The sequence below is a fragment of the Chenopodium quinoa genome, unplaced genomic scaffold, assembly GCF_001683475.1.
Source record: "Chenopodium quinoa cultivar QQ74 unplaced genomic scaffold, ASM168347v1, whole genome shotgun sequence".
In the NCBI taxonomy this organism is placed as follows: domain Eukaryota; kingdom Viridiplantae; phylum Streptophyta; class Magnoliopsida; order Caryophyllales; family Amaranthaceae; genus Chenopodium; species Chenopodium quinoa.
The window spans coordinates 7,900,036-7,922,790 of NW_018745684.1; the positions used below are offsets into that span (position 1 = coordinate 7,900,036).

Below are 22,755 nucleotides of genomic sequence, written 5' to 3' on the forward strand. Positions count from 1 at the left end.
CTTAAATATGCAATTGATACACATTGAATATCGATGGTTCAGATCGAGAGAGGGAGTTAGGGAGAGTCAGCAATGTAAATCGAGGAGAACAACACAGTAGTGAAGACAAGGAGATAAAGAAAGAAGAGTTAAAGAAGAAAAATTGAATATCATTGTCATTGTAAAAGAGTAGAAATTTCTCATTATTGTTGTTGTAAATAAACTATCCTTTATAATACTAATAGTTGAAAATGAGTTTCTAAGTAGTTCTCTCTATGGAGAACCACTTAAGGTTGACTCTTAGCCCAGTATTTTCTTAAGCATGTTTGGAGAGTCAGTTCTATCTTTAATCATATGACATGTATCTTAAGAGACCATGACTCTCTAGAGAGACGGAATGACCATTTGGAAAGTCATATACAAAGTCTAAAGAGAACCTTTTTTCTTTTCTAAGAAGAAGTCCCTTATAACTACTAAGTAATAAGGAGGAAAATGAGAAATCTACTTGTAAGGGATGAAAATTTAAACCTCTCTCACAAGAATGAAAAGAAGATCTGTAATCACTAGGCCAATCTTAAATCTTAGTATACGAACATGACCTATAAACTACAGTACAAGTGTTTTTTTCCAAATTTTTTTTACACGATAAGATATAGGGGTGTCCATAAAAGGAATTAATTTCTTCTCTTTACAAAAAGAGTCGGTCCACCAAAATTGGAGTAACACAACAAACTAAAATGGTCTAATGGTAGGAAATTTGTAGTAGGTGAAAATATTAAAAAAATAATTAAAAAATCCATTTTTTTAAATTTAAAAATACCAAAAAAAAAAATAAAAAAAAAAATCTAATTTGCTTTCAACCTCATGCTCTCACACTCACCCACTCTCTCTCCTCTCTTCCTATATTAACCTTCCAATCTCCTCTCCTTTTTCCCTGCCATTCTCCCTCCTTTCTCAGATTCAATCTCTTGTTCTTCCCACCAACCTCAAACATGAAGGTTATTGACAAGATCAAAGCTTCAGAATCTTCCAATCAAACCCTTTTCTCCTTCGAATTCTTCCCCCCAAAAACCGAAGATGGTGTTGAAAATCTCTTCGAAAGAATGGAAAGAATGGTCTCACATTCCCCTTCTTTTTGCGACATTACTTGGGGTGCTGGTGGATCTACTGCTGATCTCACCTTAGAAATCGCTAATCGTATGCAAAACATTGTTTGTGTTGAGACTATGATGCATCTTACTTGCACTAATATGCCTGTTGAAAAGATTGATCATGCTCTTGATACTATTAAGTCTAATGGGTTGCAAAATGTTCTTGCTCTTCGTGGTGATCCGCCTCATGGCCAGGATAAGTTTGTTCAAGTCGAAGGCGGGTTCGCCTGCGCCCTTGATCTTGTAAGCAATATAGTGTTGTTTGTGCATTTAAATTGAAGAATTTTTGTTTTGGAGTTAGATCTGACTATTTGATTGTGTTGTGTGGTTTCAGGTTAATCATATGAGGAAGAAATATGGGGATTACTTTGGAATTACTGTTGCTGGATACCCTGGTGAGCTGAGATTATTCCATTGTTTAGCTCAATATTGTATTGATTTTATACAATTTTGGATTGTGAGAATGTGGTTTTGATTATTTTATTTTTGTACAAGTGTTTGGTAAATTATTATTGTTATTATTATTATGAATTAGCTCATTTGCTTGGATTTTTGCTTTAAATAGCTGCTCAAAAGTGATAATTGTGTGTTTTGTTTATTAATGATTTATTTATTCTTTTATTAGCATATTGAGGATCTTAATCTAGTTTAATAGTGTGCTATTATCATACTCCCTCCGTGTTTTAATTAAGTGTTACAGTTTGACTTTTTTCACTATTCACATAATGGTTTTGACTTGATTAATTTATTAATATATAAAAAACAAATGTTATTATATAATACATTGTTGGAATCGTTGTAATGTATACTTTCATATTATAAAATTTCCTATGATTTTACTAACATATAATTAGATAAATTAAGGGTCAAAGTCATGTCTCGGCATGCATGTTTGGTCAAACTGTAACACTTATTAAAACACGGAGGGAGTAAGATATATATCATGATGTCTTATGTGTCACACCTATCAAATTATAGATTATGTTGTTAATATTTATATTGGGTTTTTAATCTGTATTTTATCAATCACTCTCATATTCTCTGTTGGATTGTATTTAGTAGTGAAATATGATGATATTTCTTGTATTTAGCAGGATAGTTTAAGATTATAGTAAGAAATTTCACAATTGTCCCATGTATTAAAGCTATGGATTGTATATAAATATGGAGTAAAACTTAAGTGATTTCATGGTTTTCCATTGTTCTGTTTTGATATAGCAAATATCTTTGTGATTATATACTTTTTCCTGTATAGAATTCCAATAGTGGTAGTGTTGGTTTTTCTCATAGATTAATATTTTGTATAATTTAGAGGCACACCCTGATGCTATTGGAGAGAATGGTTTGGCAACTCCAGAAGCATATGCTAGTGATCTGGCTTACTTGAAGAAAAAAGTAATTTCTCCCCTTTTTATCTTCAATGATAGTGTCTTTAGATTGGTTTACGTGGATAAACGCAATGCATTAAGTTTATGGTTAGTGATCTTGTTCTGCAATTATGCTTGTGCTTACACTGGTTTTCTGCAAATGGTTTAGGTTGATGCTGGTGCTGATCTTATCGTCACACAGCTGTTTTATGACACTGATATCTTTCTGAAGTTTGTTAATGATTGCCGCCAAATTGGAATCAATTGCCCAATTGTTCCTGGCATTATGCCCATTAATAACTACAGAGGATTTATAAGAATGACTGGTTTCTGTAAAACCAAGGTATAGGATTTTTTTTACTTTCTGTTAGATACAGATAATGGCATTTCTATTTGACGCTTTAATTTGATTCTGGGATTTGGAATATCTATTACTTTTTATTCTGACTGTTACTTCATGCTCTGAACTAACTTGCATGATTTTGGCTGGAAAAACATTGTAGATTCCTCAAGAGATCACTGATGCATTGGAGCCCATCAAGGACAATGACGAAGCAGTGAAAGCCTATGGTATTCATCTTGGAACTGAAATGTGCAAGAAGATTTTGGCTAGTGGAATCAAACAGCTACATCTCTATACCTTGAATATGGACAAGTCTGCACTAGGAATATTGCTGGTAGCTTCTCACATCCTACTCCATGTAAATATGTAATGGATTGTTTACTTGTGATTTGTTGATTTATATTTCATAATACAACTGCTGCAGAATCTTGGATTGGTTGAGGAGTCCAAAATTCAAAGGCCATTACCTTGGAAAAGGCCAGCTAATGTTAATCGCATTAAGGAAGATGTCCGGCCCATTTTTTGGTATGTGCAATGCTTTATATTGTGAAATTATCTTGAAGGGTAACTATTTTAATGAGAAATAGATTTCCTATCTTAAAAATCTATATCTGATGATATTAATTTGTTTGGCATTCTTGCTAATTGGATACAGGGCTAACCGTCCAAAAAGCTACATCACCCGTACTAAGGGATGGGATCAATACCCACAAGGGCGATGGGGTGATGCTCGTAATGCTTCTTATGGAGCATTAAGTGACCATCAGGTAGCTTGATAAGCCTTCCTCTGCATTCTGTTTATGGCAAATATCTTTTCAATGTTGCTGAAATTAGCATACACTAGTATATTTGAATATGTAACTATTGAGTAAGCTTACATGAGTGGTACAAAATAATCTCATGTTCTAAGCTGGGGAATACTCCCTCCGCTGACAACTATATCATTTCCTGGTTACTATTATAGAAGTCATGTACTGTGGTTTGTTGAGGATGGAGTGTGGACAAAATTGTAACATGGGCCTCAACCTATCGCTAGCCATATAACTTATCCATTCTGCGGGACACAGAATATGTGTAGCCACTATCTTCTTAGAAACACCCTTCTATGGTATGAAAGTATCAGGAAGGACTATGTATCCTTTTACATTAAGGTCTTCCACCAAGAAGTGAAGAAGCCTTCACTTTGATTTGCCAGACTGCCAACCTCATCTGTTGAGATGTTATTTTCTGTTACATGTTCAGATTGCCTCCTGTTTGTCTTATGCTTGCTCGGATTATATACTAGATCATGTTGAATGTAAACACTTTTGCCAATCATATTCATGATCTTGCTATGTAAGTTCTAGATAATATTTGTGATGTAACTGAATAGAGTTACGCTCATAAGAAAAATTAATTATTGACTGATGCTTTATGCTTGCTGCTTTATCACTGCCTGGATAATTCGTCCTTGGAAGTTATAATTTTTTTCTGAATCCTTAATTATGTGGGGTGGCCAGATTATATCTGCAATTAATTCTTCCATGTTGGTTTCATATTCTTTTATGTGCCCTAGTAACATGTAAAAGTTTCTTTGTGATTGCTTCCTCTTGGACATGTCTAGGAAAGTCTTGAGCTTGTCTTATCATGAGATTGAATATCGGCACCTCCACTTAACTATCATTAAATTTCTGCAGTTGAGACTTTGAGATGTCTCTCCAAACATGTCCGTAATGTTTGTTACTTAAAAATAATTGGCCACATTATGCTTCTCTGATTTCATTGACAGTTTATGAGGCCACGTTCACGTGATAAGAAGCTGCAAGAAGAATGGGCTGTTCCACTCAAAAGCATTGAAGATATAAATGAGGTTAGACTTCTATTATTGCCGACTTGCTGAAAAAATTGGTGGAATGTTGATTAACATTTTTATGGGGCCTGATGTTTTCTTTGTTATTTCAGATATTCAAGAACTTTTGCCTTGGTAAGCTGAAAAGCAATCCTTGGTCTGAAATAGATGGTCTTCAGCCAGAAACTAAGATCATAGATGAACAATTGAGCAACATTAATAAGAAGGGCTTCCTCACTATCAACAGCCAACCTGCAGTTAATGGAGAAAGATCAGACTCCCCTACTGTTGGTAAGTTTCTAAATACCTGCAGATGTTCACTTTTAGTGGGAACCCTTCTGTAATTTTATGCTTAACTCTGTTAAATTCCCAGATGTAATTAGTCGACTGATGAATTTTTACCATCTAGCTGTGTGATCAGTATGAAATTCATCTGCAATATTGTGTTGATGGAAAGTAAATATATAAAGAGAATATACTTGTTTAGAAATATTCCTGCAGCAGTCCATCTGTGTATAGCTTGCTGGCTCATGTCTATTGGTGTTTCTTAATCTAATTTTGTTTTCTTTGATATTCTGGATTTGAGGTCAAAATTACCCTATTAGTATTGTAGCCATGTTATCTGCTTTTCATGTGCTGCCTTCCCCTGGCATCTTGTTGCTGTTACTGAGGAATGTTTACCAATAGTCCAATATGTCTCTTTTCCTCGGCTTAATAAAGATATTTCCTCGTACTCTCTAGACTACTTTGTTGACCGGAACTAAGGATGAGGATCACAGTGCTTGACTGATATTGTAAAATGCCAATATTTTTAGTGGTTTCAAATTTCAACTTTCAATGTTTTCCTCTGTGATTAACTGTGCCATGTACTACCTATTATTCCATCATACATGAATCTTTGCTTTGTCTGAATACTTGTATTGAATTAGCTACATTGCTAAGATAAAATGCCTAAATTAAATGATCATTTTTCGTGTAGGATGGGGTGGGCCTGGTGGATATGTATACCAGAAGGCTTACGTGGAATTCTTTTGCTCAAGGGAGAAGTTGAATGCACTTGTTGAAAAATGCAAAGGCCTCTCACATATAACTTACATGTCGGTTAACAAAGGAGGAGATTGGATCTCAAATGTTGGTCAAACTGACGTGAATGCTGTGACATGGGGTGCATTTCCTGCAAAGGAGATTATACAACCAACCGTTGTGGATCCTGCTAGCTTTATGATCTGGAAAGACGAGGCATTTGAAATCTGGTCAAGATCATGGGCTCAATTGTATCCTGAGGGAGACTCATCCAAGAAATTGCTTGAAGAGGTTTGTGCCTTTGTACATTTTTTCCCCTTGTTAAGTTAGCTTCTATTTCTGAAAGACTACACTTTGCTGTAGAATTGCATCACTTTGGTCTGACTATTTGTTACTTATACAGGTTCAAAACAGCTACTACTTGGTCAGCTTGGTCGACAATGATTACGTCAGTGGTGATCTGTTTTCTGTTTTCGCTACTCTTTGAGATAAGAGTGCTCCTACATTATTTCTCTATTTGCTTAATATTGTATCCAATTGGGCATGAACTTAGTCCATTCCCAGTGTTGCCATTAGATTTAGTTGAGCTTGTAATACCATAATCTTGTGGGATTTTGCGATCTCCCAAGCCTCCCAATGCAAATTGCATGGTGAGTTTCATCTGCTTATTGCGCCTTCTGTACCATTTGATTTGAAATATGTAAGCATTTGCTTCTGGTTCTGCAATATTATTCATATAGCTGGGTAATCTCGCTAGACGTTGGATAGGCTGATCCGCTGATGTTGTGAGCAATATGGATGAAATGTACTGTACAACTTATAGTACTACAAGTTTAAGCATCACCCCCATTCAATAGCTTTTCAAGGAAGGTCATTTCAGAAATAGTGTTCTTCACGTTTTGATAACAAACGAGCCTTTTCCAGTTTCCCGTCTTCAATTCTGCTTTCATGGTTATGCTTGAATTCCAGCATCGAACTCATAAATAAATTCATAACTATAAAATGCGACAATGTATAAGCAGGTATATCTATTAACTGAATCTATTGTCGATTACAGGGATTGGTTGATGGTGTTCGTTCTCATCAAATGTACTTCATATAGCGTATCAAGAATACTGATGAGTAATATTTTGAACAGATTCCTTCAATGGACTCCTAACCAAATATGACCTACTAAAGTGAAATGGATGGAGTATTGATAATTAAAACCTATTAAATGGACAAAATTGTCCATAAAATAAGTAAAGATTGATATAGGAGTAACATGTAAGCAATATATTCTTACTCCTAAAGCAACTCAAGAATACTTTTTCATTGGGGATTTCTGTGACCACTTGAAAGTTGTCAAATACTTCAGGGACATTTTTATCTGTACAAAATCATGCTTAAGAAGCAAACATGGGCAGCGACAATATCATGCAGCACAATTTGGCGTAATACATAAACAGAATACTCTTGTAGTAAATCATCAAAGAAAGGCAAAGGATTAAATTTCGCAAATTATATAAATCTGTACAGTGTACATTACAAATGGACTTAGTGTCCTAAAATGGCACAACTCATTTTGATTTGGAAAGTAATCGCCCAACAGTTACAAGTACTGAATTATGCAAAATTTTGTCATGGTTAACGAACAAAATTGAAAGAATAGGATTAAGACATCAGCCGGGTGTAGGTTTCATTAAGATATATTCGCATCTTTTAGGGATTTGGAAACCACAAGACCTGCAGAAGTCCTCATGTAATGCCCATCAAGCATTGCAATACAAGCAGCATCAGTCTTGAGATGGGGCTGAACTAATTCCCAGATTTTTTTCTTCTGAATCTGAATTTGACCAAAAAAAAAAATGAGATATACACAAGGAATACAGCAGCATAGTTTAATATTCAAATCACCAAAGCCTACTTCGGGTTCCTCTCTCTTTCAAATCTCAAAAGGGTATATGACAAACAAAATAAAGTTCACTCACAGGCCGCAAATAATTTCCTCTGCCAGTAGCCCAGTAGGCATTAAATTGTAGGATCAGCTAAAGCGATGGTGGCTGTAGTCCTGTAGACATCATGCCTTTCTTTGACTAAGGATATAGAGAATGCCTTTCAATGCACGAGTTTTTCAGGTAGGAAAAATAGGTATTATTTAAATGACATGAAAGAAGTTGTAAATAAAGGACAAGGTGCCCCCTAGGATGAACAAGGTCCTATAAGAAAAACAGTTAAACCATCCAAAAAGCCAGCAGAATTAAGGCAAGGACAATATAAAAAATTGCATTTGACACCATTAATGGTAATTGTAAGACGGTAAGACCACAGCCCTTCTGAATATCTAGTTTGCAATATGAAGATGGCAAGTCATGCAATGCAGTGATGGGGGTAGAACCACTCTAGAGGATCTTTATAGCTACTAGGATTAATACTTTCAATTATAAGCAGGTCCAAAACTTTTTGTACAGCTACATTCACTGCTTACTTGAAACTGAAATGTTAGGTAAAACATGAACCGCAGTAGAGTCCCAAATGTTGTCACTTCTCACTTCATCTTCAATCCCAGAATTGAAGCACACACACACACTAGTATTGTATTTCCTATCCAATTTCTATTTCAAAAGTAACAACTTCAAAAGATACTATTAGTACCAAAATGTCCAGCAATGCTAGGATGTATATTACATATTCCTCTAAATCTCTAACTCAAGCACCTGGCGTCCTGGCCTAGCTTTTAATATTGCTAGGATGGGTATTAAACTTCAGTCAAGGGGGGATGATTAGCCGAAAATTAAGCAGAAACTTCATACCTGATTAGCAGTGGCAGCAGCAGTTTGATTTTCCTTTTCCTCTTCTGAGCCAAACCAGATTCTTTCACCAGGAACTGAATCCTCGGGAGGTACAAGGAGCTCTACATTCTCATGTGACGCATCAGAAGCAGCCATAAGCATACCATTTGACTTGATGCCACGCATGTTTCTTGGTTTTAGATTGGCAAGTACAAGCACCTTTTTGTCCTGCATTTTTGCAAATATTAAACCTTTGATACCTGGGAAGGTTACAAATGCTCAATATACAGTAAAGACCTTAATAAGCAGGAAACGCATGAGAGGAGATTCCCTCATATCATACTATTCAGAAAACTATTAAAAAGAAAAAAAAGAAAATCAAACAGTTAAATAATTTCTTTCTTGGTAAATGCACCAAACAGCATTCAAAAGAAGTATGCTCCTTATCCTGAAGAAAACAAATGCATAGCATAATTAGAAGCCATATAAGCAACGCTGCAAGATCATCCCCATCATTCTCGATTCCTCGAAATAATGAGATCTCTCTCAACATTGAGGTTATCCGCCTTGGATGCGATAAGGGTCCTGAGGAGAGGGGGGGGGGGGGTCATAGGTATGTAGCCTTGTCCTATGATAACAAAGGCTGAACTCTTCACCTCTTGATTTGATATACCATGTTTGTCAACTAATGTACAATAGATAAGAACTACGGGAAGTGTAATGAGAAAATTAAATTTGGTTCTATATAATCAAAGAGCCAAAATTACTTCGACTACATTGAGAAAACAATGAAAATTTCCTTTAATTTGATGACCCTTCTAGCCACAATAGTATCCTAGGCCTTCCTTATATTTCTTACGCTTCACCTACTATTGTATTTTCTTTCCCCCACTATAATTCCTACCATTAAACTACCTCATAGTTTAACATTGATAGTATTTTTTTTATTGTGTCATCATTGATTAACAATAATAAAATCATCATTATTAATATGGTTATAGTTACTTTGTACAAAGTATTTTCTTGATTATTTTTTAGATTAAATATTGTGATAGGTGATAGCTACCTTTTTTTATGTAGTAAACAATGAGAGATGTTCGAAATGTAGATGTATAAAAATTATTGTGAAAAAGAGATGATGGGTGTGGGAGTAAAGAGAATGAAGACACAAGTATAGTAAAATATGTCACTATTTTAAGAAGATGACAGTTAAAAGCCATTGTTATATTATGAAATTAAAGTTGTTTGATCAAAATTCAGCCATTCAAAATAAATGTATTTTGCTGGGAGAAGAATTTAGTGAAATCCGACATTTGCCAATCAGCTTTAACTGGCAGTACCTTAAATCATTTTGGATGAAAGTATCACTCCGATTTGGCACACAATATACCATAAACCAGTCTCTCCAGTGTTAAATCCACATCATAAAACGATCATTTTGATCATTTTTTTTTTTTTTTTTTTTTTTCACATTCTCTAAGACAACAAGAGTTCAACCTCTTGTCAAAACAAAGCTTCTCCTAATTAAATTGAAATTTTAGTTTGGGATAGCCAAGGATGCTATCTTTGGCAAACATTAAATAACAATTCCATTGTTGTGAAACAATCAAAGTCTTCAAACCACCCTCTCCAATCATAAAGCCAAATAAACAAGAAGATGCAATCTTCAACCCAAAAAAAATCATAAATCTCATTGTAAATCAACAAAATCATGGAATCAAAGTAGCATTATATACTTTTACTTCCTTAGCCAAGCTTGGGCATAATAGTAGAAGCAAGTGCACCTATCAGTAGCATAGCAGAAAGGTGTTCCATGCCAAGTCATTAATATGTCTCATGTTTTCTTGCAGTTACTGTAGCCTCTCAGGAATGTCAACAACTGAATCTTCAATGCATTGCTAGTACATCCAAGAAATCTAAATTGGCTAGTTGTAAATGGCACCAAGTTTTTCGAAAGAAATGATTATCTTAAACGTATACCCAAGGTATTTGGAAATTGGCCAAGATTTTCGAATAGCAAGAACACATGATGGCCTAATCTTAAGGTCTGTTCTATACTTCTGTTCAACCAATTTTTGTTTAAACTTACTTGTACATACTTATTTTGTCTGGAATACGTCGAAAACTGTCAAGCAGAGAATAACACCTTAAGAACAAAGGCGCAAAGTGAGCCCCTTCATTTCCAATCAAAGCATTAACAATGCATCAATAACAGTCATAGCTCTACCTTATCTTCTATTTCATCTCTACTAGAACAATTAAAAACAAATAATACTACATTACTACTCAGTACTTATGATTCCAACAATAATGTCGATGCCAACAAGCTTAGATACCGGATTAAATCCCGTCTACGTCATTTATTCTTTATAGCTCTCTCTAATCTCTACACCCAAAAACAATCCAAGATAATTACAACCAACTAAAAGCAATCAACAAAAAAAAAACACAAATAATCCACACTACACCACAAATCAATCCATAACCCCAAAACACAAGAAAAAAAAAGCTCAATTTCATCAATAGTGAAAGAAGAAATGATATACCTGAAGTTGATCAATGGGAACATACTTAACAAGCCCACTACAAATTGTCCTAGGCTCATCTTCCCCAACATCAACTTCCTCCACATACAATGAATCAGCATCAGGATGCTGCCACGCCTTCACCACCTTCCCTACCCTTATATCCAACATATTCGCCGCCTCTTTCACGGCCGCCATGTCCGGAACAGGCGGCTCCGATTGAGGAGGAGAACCCGAATCGACAGCGGCCGAAGTGGAAGTTGAAGACAAAGTTGAAGCATCTGATGAAGTGCAAAGGAAGCGGAAATGGCGGGGTGGAGTAGAAGGGGATGGAGTGAAGGGGAGATGAGAGATTGAGGAGAGAGAAGGGAATGTGGAGGTGGGTTTGGTGTTGAGAGAAGGGAGGAGAGAGAATGGAAGAAAACGAGGAGGGATGAAGTTATGGTGGTTATGGCGGTAGAAGAGAATTGTTCCTCTTGCTTTCAACAAATGGTTTGCATTTGCTGCTGCCATTTTTTGTTTCTTTGATTTGATTGTGTTTTGGTCTTCTCCTTTGTGTTTGTATTTGTATCCGATAAAGAAATAAGAGCTGAGGGTGATATGGGAACAGAAAATTGAAAATGATTAAAAGAGAAAAACCATAATATGTTGTGATTGGTTCGGAAATATGTGGAGAACGGTTTAAGGCTAAATCGTGTTAGAAAGGACGAAGTTTGCCCAAACCTAAAACTTAGAGAAGGAGGAGGTATTTAAGTGTTTGTCTCAAAAGTTCGCCTAGACCTAGGTGGAGTTTGCGCGAACCCAGGAGGGGTTCTTGCGAACTTCTGCCCTTTGTTACGTGCGAAACATGTCTATGTCATGGAATTTTCTTGTTTATTTGATTAGATTTTATGACTTGCACTATATATACTCATGTTAGTCATTGTATTATGGTAAGAAAAAGGAAGATTTATAGATTGTTTTAGGGAGAGAATATCTCAATTGTATAGCCCAAATAGTTAGGGTTTAATTATGAGAGAAGGTGGGAGATTTAATGATATAATTGAAGCTTGTAATCTCCATCATTCTTCATCAACTTACTACTCTATAGTGAATTGGTGGGTTTTTCTCCCAGTTCTTAGGTTTCCCACGATAAATCCATGCTTGTCTTTTCTTCATGCTTGGTTGTTACAAAACCGTCTTCATAAATTAGTTCCTCTTTCACGCTGTTTGATTTGCTTTACGAAAAACAGTAACGAAGTGGAAATGATTCAAGTTTGTTCAAATCCACATTAGTATCAGTTTTGATATAAATCTCCTATGGATCACGCAAAACTTAGTTTATAAGTTTTATCACCATAAGGTTAACTCCCTCAACAATGAGCAAAACCCAATTAATATCCTATATTAACAAAAACATGTTTATATCACCAATTTTTCTCTCTCCTCCCCTCACATGGACCTTATTTTCTTCTCTCTCCTCCATTCCCATGGTCACTATTTCCTTCTCTCTCCTCCCCTCCCATAGCCATGCCAAAGATCGACCACCTTCGCGGCTCTAATTGGGCCCATACTAACCCCTTAGGGAAAGAAATTCGCTCGTGCTGGTGGTGTTCACAGTGGTGCGGCAGTCGAATGGTGGTGTTATTGGTCATGCGATGGTCGGCTAGTGAAGCTAATGGTGGTGCGGTGGTGATAGAGGGGAGAGAAAGGGGTTGTGGCTGCTAAATTTCCAAATTTCCCCTTGGTGTGGTTGCTAAATTTACAAAATTACCCTTGATATTAACAAGTTTTGTTAATATAGGATATTAACCTGTATTTTCTCCTCAACAATCAAGTCTCTTGCCTCAACAAAGAGAACAACCTTGTTCCTTATCGCAATGCCATGATTCATAGTATTCACCACTATTAGGATATCTCCCTCAACAATCAAGTTTCTTGCCCCAACAAAGAGAGTGCCCTTTATTACTTCTCAAAATGTGATGGTTTCATCTCTTTTCCTTTGTTTTCTGTCTTTGAAATAAGAACTATTGTTCATGAAATTACAGTGATTAAACTCTCTCGGCTTACATTTAATGAAACACTACCAGGAATGGCAGGAACAGGGTAGGCATTGAACTTGAAACGAGCATGCTTCCAAGTGAGCAACTTCCGCTGCATACTGTAAGCATGTATCTGAAAAGCTTGTGCCATATTTTGAACTAGCAGAGAAAGATCTGACCAGGTTCACAATTTATCCTTATTTATTTAACAAGGCAAGATCTCATAGCAATTATCTGGAAGATGAAGATACTAATGATATCACAAAATAATACTGTATGTTTTTAAATTAGAGGAAGGCTCTATTATCATAATATAGTTTGCAGATCTTTCCTTCAGTGTTAATTTCTCTTTAAAAGGGGGCAAAGCAGAAGTGAAGCCCGAGGAATCGAATGCAACTTCCTGGGAGGAAAAGGAGAGGATTTCATGCACGTGCGAGAAGAGCCAAGGACTCCCTGAAACGTTCCTCAAAAAAAAAAGTACTCCCTGAAATGAGATCCTTTTGCCATTTCCTATTAAATAAATTATCAACTCCAAAAGTCCAAAGGTATCCAATTTACCATACAAGCTGATGGAAAGGTACCCAAAAAACCAGAGACTGCATACATTTCCACCAGTAAACTATAACCTTAAAACGCTTCTTTGGAGACATGTATCAACAAGGAACAAAACAGCTGGGGAGTATGAAGTCACTAAAAAATGTAAAATCTGAAAGACTAGTATACAGCCAGCATCCAGCTCCAATAAGTCTTGTGAGGCTAATAATCATCACCTCTTGATACAACTTCTTTGCAAGTAGGACGAAGTAAGATTGTATGTTCAAATTGAGACACATAACTTCCCTTCACATCACACAGAGGGGGGTACGGCTGCAAAAATGTAGGATTCTCATATAAGGTTTTCCACAAGATAGAACAGTACATAAATAAAATGAAATTAAACGAGGAAATAATATTTGACTAAAAATAACCACAAAATGTACAAGGGGATTAAGAGCAGGAAACAACCAAGTAGTTCTCTTCAATGAACATTGATTTAAACTCATGTCTGCTTGTCGTATTCAATATTTTGGTTTCGGTTCATAAATTTACTCAACCAAACCCACAATTGAAATTAGATTGGCCAGGTGAGCTTCAATCAAAACCATTTATACATACATGATTAGACCATACGATTTAAGGGAAAAAAGTTGAAAATTATTCTGCCTCTCAAATTTGAATTACTGGGTTTTGTATGAATTACTCAACAAAACAAAGTTAAATTAAAGCAAACATGGACAGATTTGATCATAATTATTTCTCGTGCTAGTGATAACATGTAACTTGAGACTTCCACAAACTCCAAAGTTAACAGTATAAGTGTATAACACATACTGCCAAACATGATGAGCAATACTTTTCAAAAACAATTGAGGGTATAAGCAATTTGTTACCTGAACAATTCCAGCATCACACAAATTCTTTAGTCCCATCAAGTATTTAGTCTCCCCAAGGCGATCCAAATATCGCCTGCAGAAAGCTAGCGTAGAGAAGTTTTTATCAATTGTTGCCAATAGTTGCTTTGCTCTAGGTAGCCGCAATGGGACGTGCCCAATATCAAAGTTTTTCATGTAGTGGCTGCACTCCAGATCTTCTCGGACATACCCTTTACCTGTATGCAGCAGATGAGCAAACATTATGCTACTACCACTGATTATCTAGAATCTAGCCCAATTCCACCTCACAAGCTTATACCAAGTTCTCAAAAGCAAATGAATCCTGTAGGTATGGGAATGCTACCTGTCGATCCAAATGTTTCAATAGCATAAAATTCACCCTCCTCCATCTTTGTCTGCTCACCACCCTTCACAATAGGGACAGACTTTCCAGCATGGATCTGATACTGGCCAATGCTATGTCCATTCAGGTTCCGAATGCTTTTAACTGCAAGTTAAGACATAACTTTCAAAACTCATGGAGAAAACACAATGTGCAAGGCCCCGCAACTATATACTTTTCTCAGATTACTTCATAGAACATCAGAAAATCAAATGGTCACACAAACTGACTGAGATTACAAATGACACAAAAATACAATGCAAAGTACCATCACGATGTGTGAGCTAATCCAAGACCAGTTGAACTGACAATGATTAAGCCATGAGACTCTGGAGTCAACAACTACAGCAAAGAGTTTATTAATGGCACCACTAGACAACTTATTAAGAAACAAAGCAGCTAGAGAGAAGTAGAAACTAATCCCTCCGGGTTTTTTTTTTAAATGACGCACTAGCTTCTGCTCGGAGTGTTAGGAGATTTATATAGGGTGTATAGGTAGAGTAAATTGTTGGAGAATTAAATATTAGAATGTGAGAGGAGAGAAATAATAAAGTATGGGGACATGAGGAGAGAAAAATAATAAAGTATGCAGTATTGGGGAGTCGGGAACCAAGATAGAGAGATAATATAATTAGAAGTAGCAGAATGTTTCCAAAGGGAAGTGTGTCCCTTAAAAAAACAGAGGTTTAAGAAAAGTGTTTCACTTTTAAAAAAAAATGGAGGGAGCATATTTTAAGATCCATTGTTGGTCACAGGCTCACAGCTGGCCCATATATATATATATATATATATATATATATATATATATATATATATATATATATATATATATATATATATATATATATATATATATATATATATATATATTTCCAACTCTATATTGGCCTAAACAGAATGATAACATAAAGAAAAACCCACCTAAAATGGGAAGGTAGCCAACTAGCCATTAAGAGGAGCATAATGAAAAAATACGAAGCAAGAGCAATAAAAGCAATGAAAAGATTCACATCAAACATGTACACCTCAAAACTTCATCTCACCTTGATAAACTTTGCCATTAATTTCAACCTCATATGACTCCATCACTTCTTGGATAGCAGCCCCAATATCACAAAGGCGTACATCAATTCCAGCTTCCTAGTATATAGCACAAACAATAGTTTGAAATTCCATTTTATTCTCAAAATGCTCACAAACATCAACTTTTTGTAAATATCTAATACATACTTCCTTCGTTTTTTTTAGTTGTTCCATTTAACTATTGACATTATTCATCCACTTCACTTTGACCATCAGTTGCTAATTATACATAATGAAAAACAAAGTTAATTTGATTTCTTTAGGTTCGTCTTGATATATATTTTCAAATATATACTTCCTTCATCCCTTTTTAGTTGACACAGTTTGACCGACACAAAGTTTTAAGCATATAAGTTGACTTTAGTCCCTCTGTCCCACATTATTTTTTTACACTTTCCTTGTTTATTTGTCTCGAATTAGTTTTTACACTTTTATTTTTCAAGAGACCCTAGTATTATTTAATACATATGTCTTTCCACAACCAAAAAGTGAGGGTCCTACACCCTTTCAAATTCAATTATAAAATATACTTCACTATCTCCTATCACATCTACTTTTTATTAATATAATACCCATTATCACCTTTCAAATCTACTTTTGCAATAATATAACAATTGATAACAAACAGCTTATCATCTAAAACTATGTGTCATGATATGTGTACAAACTAATTTGGGACGAAAGGAGTAGTAATATTTTATTATCTCAAATTTGATACTGGGGTAATATTTTAATGTCAATAGTGGGTTATGGGGACCATTACTTTTGTTGGTGAGAGGGGAAGTTAATTTTTTAATTGTTGTCATGAAGTTGGGAAAAAAAGTGGGACCCTTAGAGTGCGTGAGAAATTATATAGAATTGATGGGACCATTCTTTTTTAGAAAAAAAAAAATAGAAGTGTATCAACTAAATACGAATAGCTCTACAAGGAAATGTGCCAACCATTAGGGACATAGGGAATGATTTTTATAAATTTTACAATTAAACAAATAAAGATATTAAGGACCAAATTTGCGTGGTGGCAAATGTGCCAAGACAAAAAGAAACAACTAGCTAAACATAGAGGAAGTACATAAAATAAGATGTAACATGTACCTTAATCCCTGTATTAGTTGCTTCACGTGTAGCCTCTAATAGTGGATCATACATGGGATTAAATGCTACGGTGAAAGCACAATCAATAATGTATCCTGTGTTACAAAAGTGAAAGGAGAAGTCATTATCATCCAGCAAATATAACAGCCAAAACTGTGTTTCCACATTGACCATATATGAAATTAAAGATATCCTAGTAGAAATAGGATATTGAATAAGTATTACCATCGATATGAGTTCCAAAATCTAATTTCATCACATCATTCTCCCCTAGCACAGTTTTATCTCCAGAATTCGGTGTCCAATGGGCAGCAACCCTAATGAGCAAAATAATATATGATTATTTCTATAAATAACAATAGATGCTGACAACTGAAACTATGTTGCCTAAAATATTACCAATTCAAGGAGCAACCAGTAGGAAAGGCAATGCCAGCATGCAGTCCATTTTCAGATATTAATCTACGAACTGTATCTTCCAAAGTCTCACAAATGTCTGTCATCAACATCCCTGGCTTCACAATGCTTCTGATATATTTTCGAACCTAACCATATAAGAATCCATTAGAATTCTATAGAATACTCAGCATTTAAAGCCAAAATAATATTCCACATATTATAGTCCTTAATGTAGGCAGAGAAACCTGGCGATGAACTTCAGCCGCTTGGCGAACTGAATTATAAATGGGCTTTTGAAGACGCTCCAACTCTCTCTTCTCTTCAGATGTTACCCTCCATAAGTTGCTACAACATAATCAAGTAATTTATTTGATATCAACCATGAGGCTGAAAGCAAGTACAATGGAAATTACAGCATAATAGAGGAACAGACTTGAATAATAGAATTCGTAGCAATAAAATCGATAAATAAACAAATTACAGAACAAGGGTAAAAATTTACAGGCAACTCTAAAAGATGGCTAAACCATAGGTCCATACCACCATACAATCTCATTAAAGACATTAATATCATCCTCGTGCTTCCCATGAAATTTCTGCCCACAGTGTCACAATGACAACTTAGACATAGATAACCTAAGGCTGAAATAATATAGAAGCCTTTCCATTACACTCTTAATTGGAAAAGTATAGATTGACACTTGGACTGAACATGGCAAGGCCCCTCTCCTCCAAGCAAACAAAGAAAAAAGCAAAATGGAAGTTCTTATCACCCTGTGTTAAAACAATAAGTATCCTAGTCAAATCTTTGAAACTAGCACCTAATGAAACCCCTAAACAAGTGTTTGATACACCACAACAAGCACGCTGTGCCAATAAAAAAACCTACCAAGAAGAGGGAGTTCAAATATTCCTTCTAACACTAGGCTTGCTACGAAAGTTCGCTTTACTTGGTTACTTTCACTAATAGTAAGTGGATTCCAACAAGCCCTCTTAGACTATAATGTCATTTTTCCCATCTCCTTCCCTTTCCATCCCATAAATTTAACTCCTCATCGAGCCTTATAAAAGAAGAAATAAAGACTTTTCCTTATGTTAGAATGGAAGAATTTATCTAGACTGCTAGTCGTATTAAAGCTGAACAAAACATAACTTTATTGCCTCTCCAAGCTTTCTCAAAAATCCAACCATCCACAATACTCCATATAGCATCTCAAAACAGAGCATTTGGATTTCTCTTAGCCAATCTAAAACACTGAAAGTCTAAAAGCAAAAATTGGTTCAAATTCTCAATGAAAAATCTGCCTTTAATATGTCTGTGTCACTAATAGTATTTGGATTTCTCTTAGCCATACAAAACCATTTCCAGAATAGAACTTTCACCATCAAGGCAACATAAACTTAATATCATCCTTAAGACTTGGCTGATATCAATATCATCCTTAGGTCTTAGCACCCCTTAATCTATGAGGAGCCAAACAATTACAAATTAGTTATGATAAAAATTACAAAATTTAAGCTAAACATATGAAGAATGAAGAATGAAGAATACCACAAATGACACAAAACACTGGAACACCAATCCAGTCACGATATATCATAGTATAATGAGGAGAAACTCAGTTTGAAGCAAACAAAACCCAAATTTGCACATTTAAAAGGTCAAGGACTTTATATCATCAAGTTGGTAAATTCACATATTGCATATTGAATAGTGTACTTCTTAGTAAAGTCCTTACTCATCTTTGTACTGCTGAATTTCACCCTCTGGAAACTCCCCGGATGAGAAAAGCTGAAGTACAGGAATGGATGGGGGGTCTGTTTGCTGGGGCGCCTGGCCGGCTTCTTTCTTTTTCCTGAACATAATTGATGACAAGTCAGTCCTACAGTTAACATGCAGACATTAGTAATACGTTGCTGACTACTCACTTGCTTTTATTTTTCTTCTTCTTCTTCTTAGCAACTTCTGGTCAATGGGTAAAAAGAATACAGTTAATTTCATTCAAAATGACTTCAGCAAGCAAGTATTTAAACATAATATAACAGATAGAAATTCAGGACTGTTCAATACCATGCACTCTTCAGTTAGTAAAAAATTCAAGAGAGTGTAGTCTGTGAGCAGGGCAGGATTTAAGGACATTATCCTCCCAACCAAAATATGGAGTATGGAAGCAATGTAACAATACACCGATTTCAAGGGGTAGGACAGTAGTCAGTAGATGAGACCTATTGAGAACTGCTTTCAATTTAAACATATTTAAAGAGTTTACTTCCTATCATTGCACCTCAAATTGATATACTCAAAGAATGCTTTTATAGGTTTTTTTTTTTTTTCATTTTTCTAAGTGTAATCAATTTCAATCAATCAAAGCCTTAATCCCATAAGTGGGGTCGGCTACATGAACCAAATTTGATTATTCCGTGTAGTCATCGACCTAATTTGATTATTTCTAAGTGTAATCAATTTGTAATCCGATATTTGAGCTTATATGTTAAATCTTTAATTACTCCCTCTATTTTTTTATTTTTATTAATAAGAAAAAAAAATACATCACTTGGGTTTGTACTTTTGTCGAGGTTCAACTTTGACCATCAATTATCTTTAATTACACATTAATAAACATATATACCAAAAAAAAATTAAATTATAAAAGTGACATTGTGACAAATCCAACAACATATTACACAATAATATTTATATATTATATATAAGTAAGTCAAAGGTAACATTTGAATAGTGTAAGATCTCAAGTAACGCATTTTGGATAAAACGGAGGAAGCAATATATTTTTTTTTTTATCTTTTTTAGAATTCCGAACCCACACTTTGGAATTCCTGGATATGCCACTGAACTTTACCCCTAGAAAATGGGTGTGTACTAATCACTAATGGAATCCGGAGAGGTGCCTAATACATAGCGTAAATAGGAGCTTAACAACCACTCCACAAATTTGGAGGTAGCTCAGCCTAGTGTTTCTGTCGACTGTCATTCCCCTAAACCTTCCAAAACCAACAGCCTCAAAAGATCCAGTCATTCAACAATATAGCATGGAGCTTTTAACCCCCCCCCCCTTTTACTTCCATCAGAGGTATCTATGAAAGAATTGATAAGTTTGATGATTAGAAGAACGCCCTTTTATTTACAGTAACAAAAAAAGACCCCAAATTGGGAAACAAACCCAATAACACGAGAGTAACGCATCCCAAGTTTCAGTTACAGTGAGTAGGTTCTCAAATGTCACAACTACAACCAAAGACAAGCTGATGACGAAGGAACAGATAACTTATCACTAGCACACTTGCATAATATATATCCTAATCTTCCCAAACCCAAGTCACCTGACTACGAAAAATCAAAGGAAGAAGTAAGACAACCGACTCGATCCTCTTATCCCCCTTACAATGTGGTTTCAATTCTTCAAAGCACATTCTCCAATACCACCACTAAAACCCCAATATTTCTTAAAAAGCTGAGTACTTTAATGTGCATCATTCCAAACTAATAAAACAAGCGACACATTGATATTAATACACAATCAAGGAACCCTAAAAACACAAAAGCACATTATAATTACAACATCACAGTATCATAATTAACATTGCAATAAATTCGCATTACCTCCTTTTTGTTCAACAGATGGTTCAGCACCATCATCATTATCATCATCTACAGCTTCAGAATTTTCCCCATTAACAATTTTAGGGTTTGAATTCACTTCATTACAATCATCAATAGTGGGTTTTTCTTTTTCTTCCACTGAAATATCCATGCCGGAATTCTCCTTCTCCATTATATAAATACCTAAATTGGGGTTACAAAAACCCATTAGAATCAACAATCAAGCAATCATTCAAATGCAAATCATCAAATCATATACTTTAATAATATGACATGGTCCAATTTTGTAATTAAAGTTGACATCTTTTTGGGTTTGTAAAAGATATTGTGCTCAAATTCAAAATACAGAAGAAATTGTAAAGAAAGAAAGAGAGAGACCTGAAAAGAGAGAAAAAGCAACAGTCTTGTTGTTGATGGTGAAGAGTGCAGCAGCGGAGAAGCGGCGTAGCTCAGAAAAGGGGCAAGATATAGGAGATGGAGTCGACGGGAAGAGAGAGGTGCTTTTTTTTTCAAGTTTTTAACTTTCAAGGGTTTATGGTAGACAAAGACAAACTAGACTAGTGAAACTAACCTGGGCCGAGGTTGACATGTACATGGTAAAGAGGTTCCGATCTGTTAGGGTAGTTATACTTGACGGACATAGTTACAATTTAGTTTCTCACCGTTTAGACAAAATAAGTATGGCATCCCATCATTCGCATACATGTTATTAAAGTGAAACATAAGTTTAGATGCGCTAAGAGCCTAAGATTAGATGATACTCATAAAAATTCAAATAGTGTAGAGAGTAAGTAAATAAATGTTCATATAAAATCAAATTGAACCAAACGAAGCCTTAATTCATGGTCAATTTATTGCCTTAATATTTTTGTTTGCAAACCATCCCAAGACTCAACACCATTATCGCATAATGTAAGGATGTGTTTGTTCACCTAAAAAATTGATCAAGTCTAATCAAATATAGATATAAGGTGAATCGGGATTAATTAATAAGTATTGAGTATAGGGATGTTAGTGGGGCGGATCAAGTAGGAGACCCGCCCCATCCCCACCCCAGTTAGGCGGGGATGGGTCCCGGTTTGGTGGGTGGTGGGGCGGGGATGGGGATAAAACCCATACTTGTCATGGGTGATGGGGGCGGGGTGGATTTTAGGTTATACCTGTTTCGGGGTTTTTTGATGTGTCCTGCGGGAGAGTTACAATTCCAAGAATTCCCTTCGACGCCTGTGCCTGCAAAATCACGAAGACTCCGGGGGGTAGGAGCTCCGCCTCCGACGATCAAGTTAGTAAAGATACGGGAGGTAGAATGCACGTAATGTTGAAGTTACTTCTCGCGTAATGGGAGAATTCCGCAATTAATATTGCTCGGGGTAGGTGTTTGTTTTTATGAGGAGTATTCAATGTAAGCAATAAATGTTCAGATGCCCATTAATGAGGGTCCTTCCACTATTTATAGTGGGGAAGGGATGGTTCCCCTTTTAGGGTTTAGAGGACACGTGTCAGCAGAGGATTGGAACCCTGCTGACCAACGGCTGGGTGCCACGCGTCACTAGGCCATTGGGCCACGTGTTTAGGGTATTTTTACCCCAAACATTTGCCCCTCACTGGTGCTGACGTGGCAGGGTGCCACGTGGCGCCGGTGAATGGTTTTTTTTTTTTTTTTTTTTTTACTCTTCAGATTCTTTTTTGAAGGATGGAAAAGCAGAAGGCGAAGAGTCACGACTCTTCACCCTCCG

At 35.7% G+C, this 22,755-nt stretch overlaps 3 protein-coding genes across 4 annotated transcripts; 1 reads left to right on the forward strand and 2 right to left on the reverse strand.

Annotated features, from left to right (window-relative positions):
* Positions 1–740: 740 nt before the first annotated feature.
* On the forward strand, positions 741–6,519 carry LOC110717761 (methylenetetrahydrofolate reductase 2-like). Its single transcript, XM_021896526.1, has 11 exons — positions 741–1,373; positions 1,465–1,525; positions 2,443–2,525; positions 2,667–2,840; positions 3,001–3,174; positions 3,265–3,365; positions 3,496–3,607; positions 4,609–4,689; positions 4,782–4,959; positions 5,648–5,982; positions 6,095–6,519. Exons 1-11 carry the CDS (start codon positions 972–974, stop codon positions 6,176–6,178), a joined length of 1,785 nt encoding a protein of 594 aa, XP_021752218.1. The 5' UTR covers positions 741–971; the 3' UTR covers positions 6,179–6,519.
* Positions 6,520–7,159: 640 nt separating this feature from the next.
* On the reverse strand, positions 7,160–11,690 carry LOC110717762 (aminoacyl tRNA synthase complex-interacting multifunctional protein 1-like). Its single transcript, XM_021896527.1, has 3 exons — positions 11,009–11,690; positions 8,484–8,690; positions 7,160–7,516 (listed from the first exon to the last, which is right to left on the reverse strand). The coding sequence occupies exons 1-3, from the start codon at positions 11,498–11,500 to the stop codon at positions 7,373–7,375; spliced, it is 843 nt and encodes a 280-aa protein (XP_021752219.1). The 5' UTR covers positions 11,501–11,690; the 3' UTR covers positions 7,160–7,372.
* Positions 11,691–13,486: 1,796 nt separating this feature from the next.
* Positions 13,487–21,674, reverse strand: LOC110717413 (methionine aminopeptidase 2B-like). Of its 2 annotated transcripts, none has more exons than XM_021896101.1 (12): positions 21,398–21,674; positions 21,020–21,202; positions 19,330–19,363; positions 19,140–19,256; positions 17,646–17,745; positions 17,401–17,546; positions 17,227–17,318; positions 17,002–17,096; positions 15,867–15,963; positions 14,785–14,928; positions 14,439–14,656; positions 13,487–13,875 (listed from the first exon to the last, which is right to left on the reverse strand). In XM_021896101.1, the coding sequence occupies exons 2-12, from the start codon at positions 21,189–21,191 to the stop codon at positions 13,765–13,767; spliced, it is 1,326 nt and encodes a 441-aa protein (XP_021751793.1). In that variant the 5' UTR covers positions 21,192–21,202; positions 21,398–21,674; the 3' UTR covers positions 13,487–13,764. The 2 variants fall into 2 exon arrangements, with proteins under 2 accessions (XP_021751793.1, XP_021751792.1); XM_021896100.1 differs by having other exon boundaries at positions 19,330–19,366; positions 21,398–21,673.
* Positions 21,675–22,755: the final 1,081 nt, after the last annotated feature.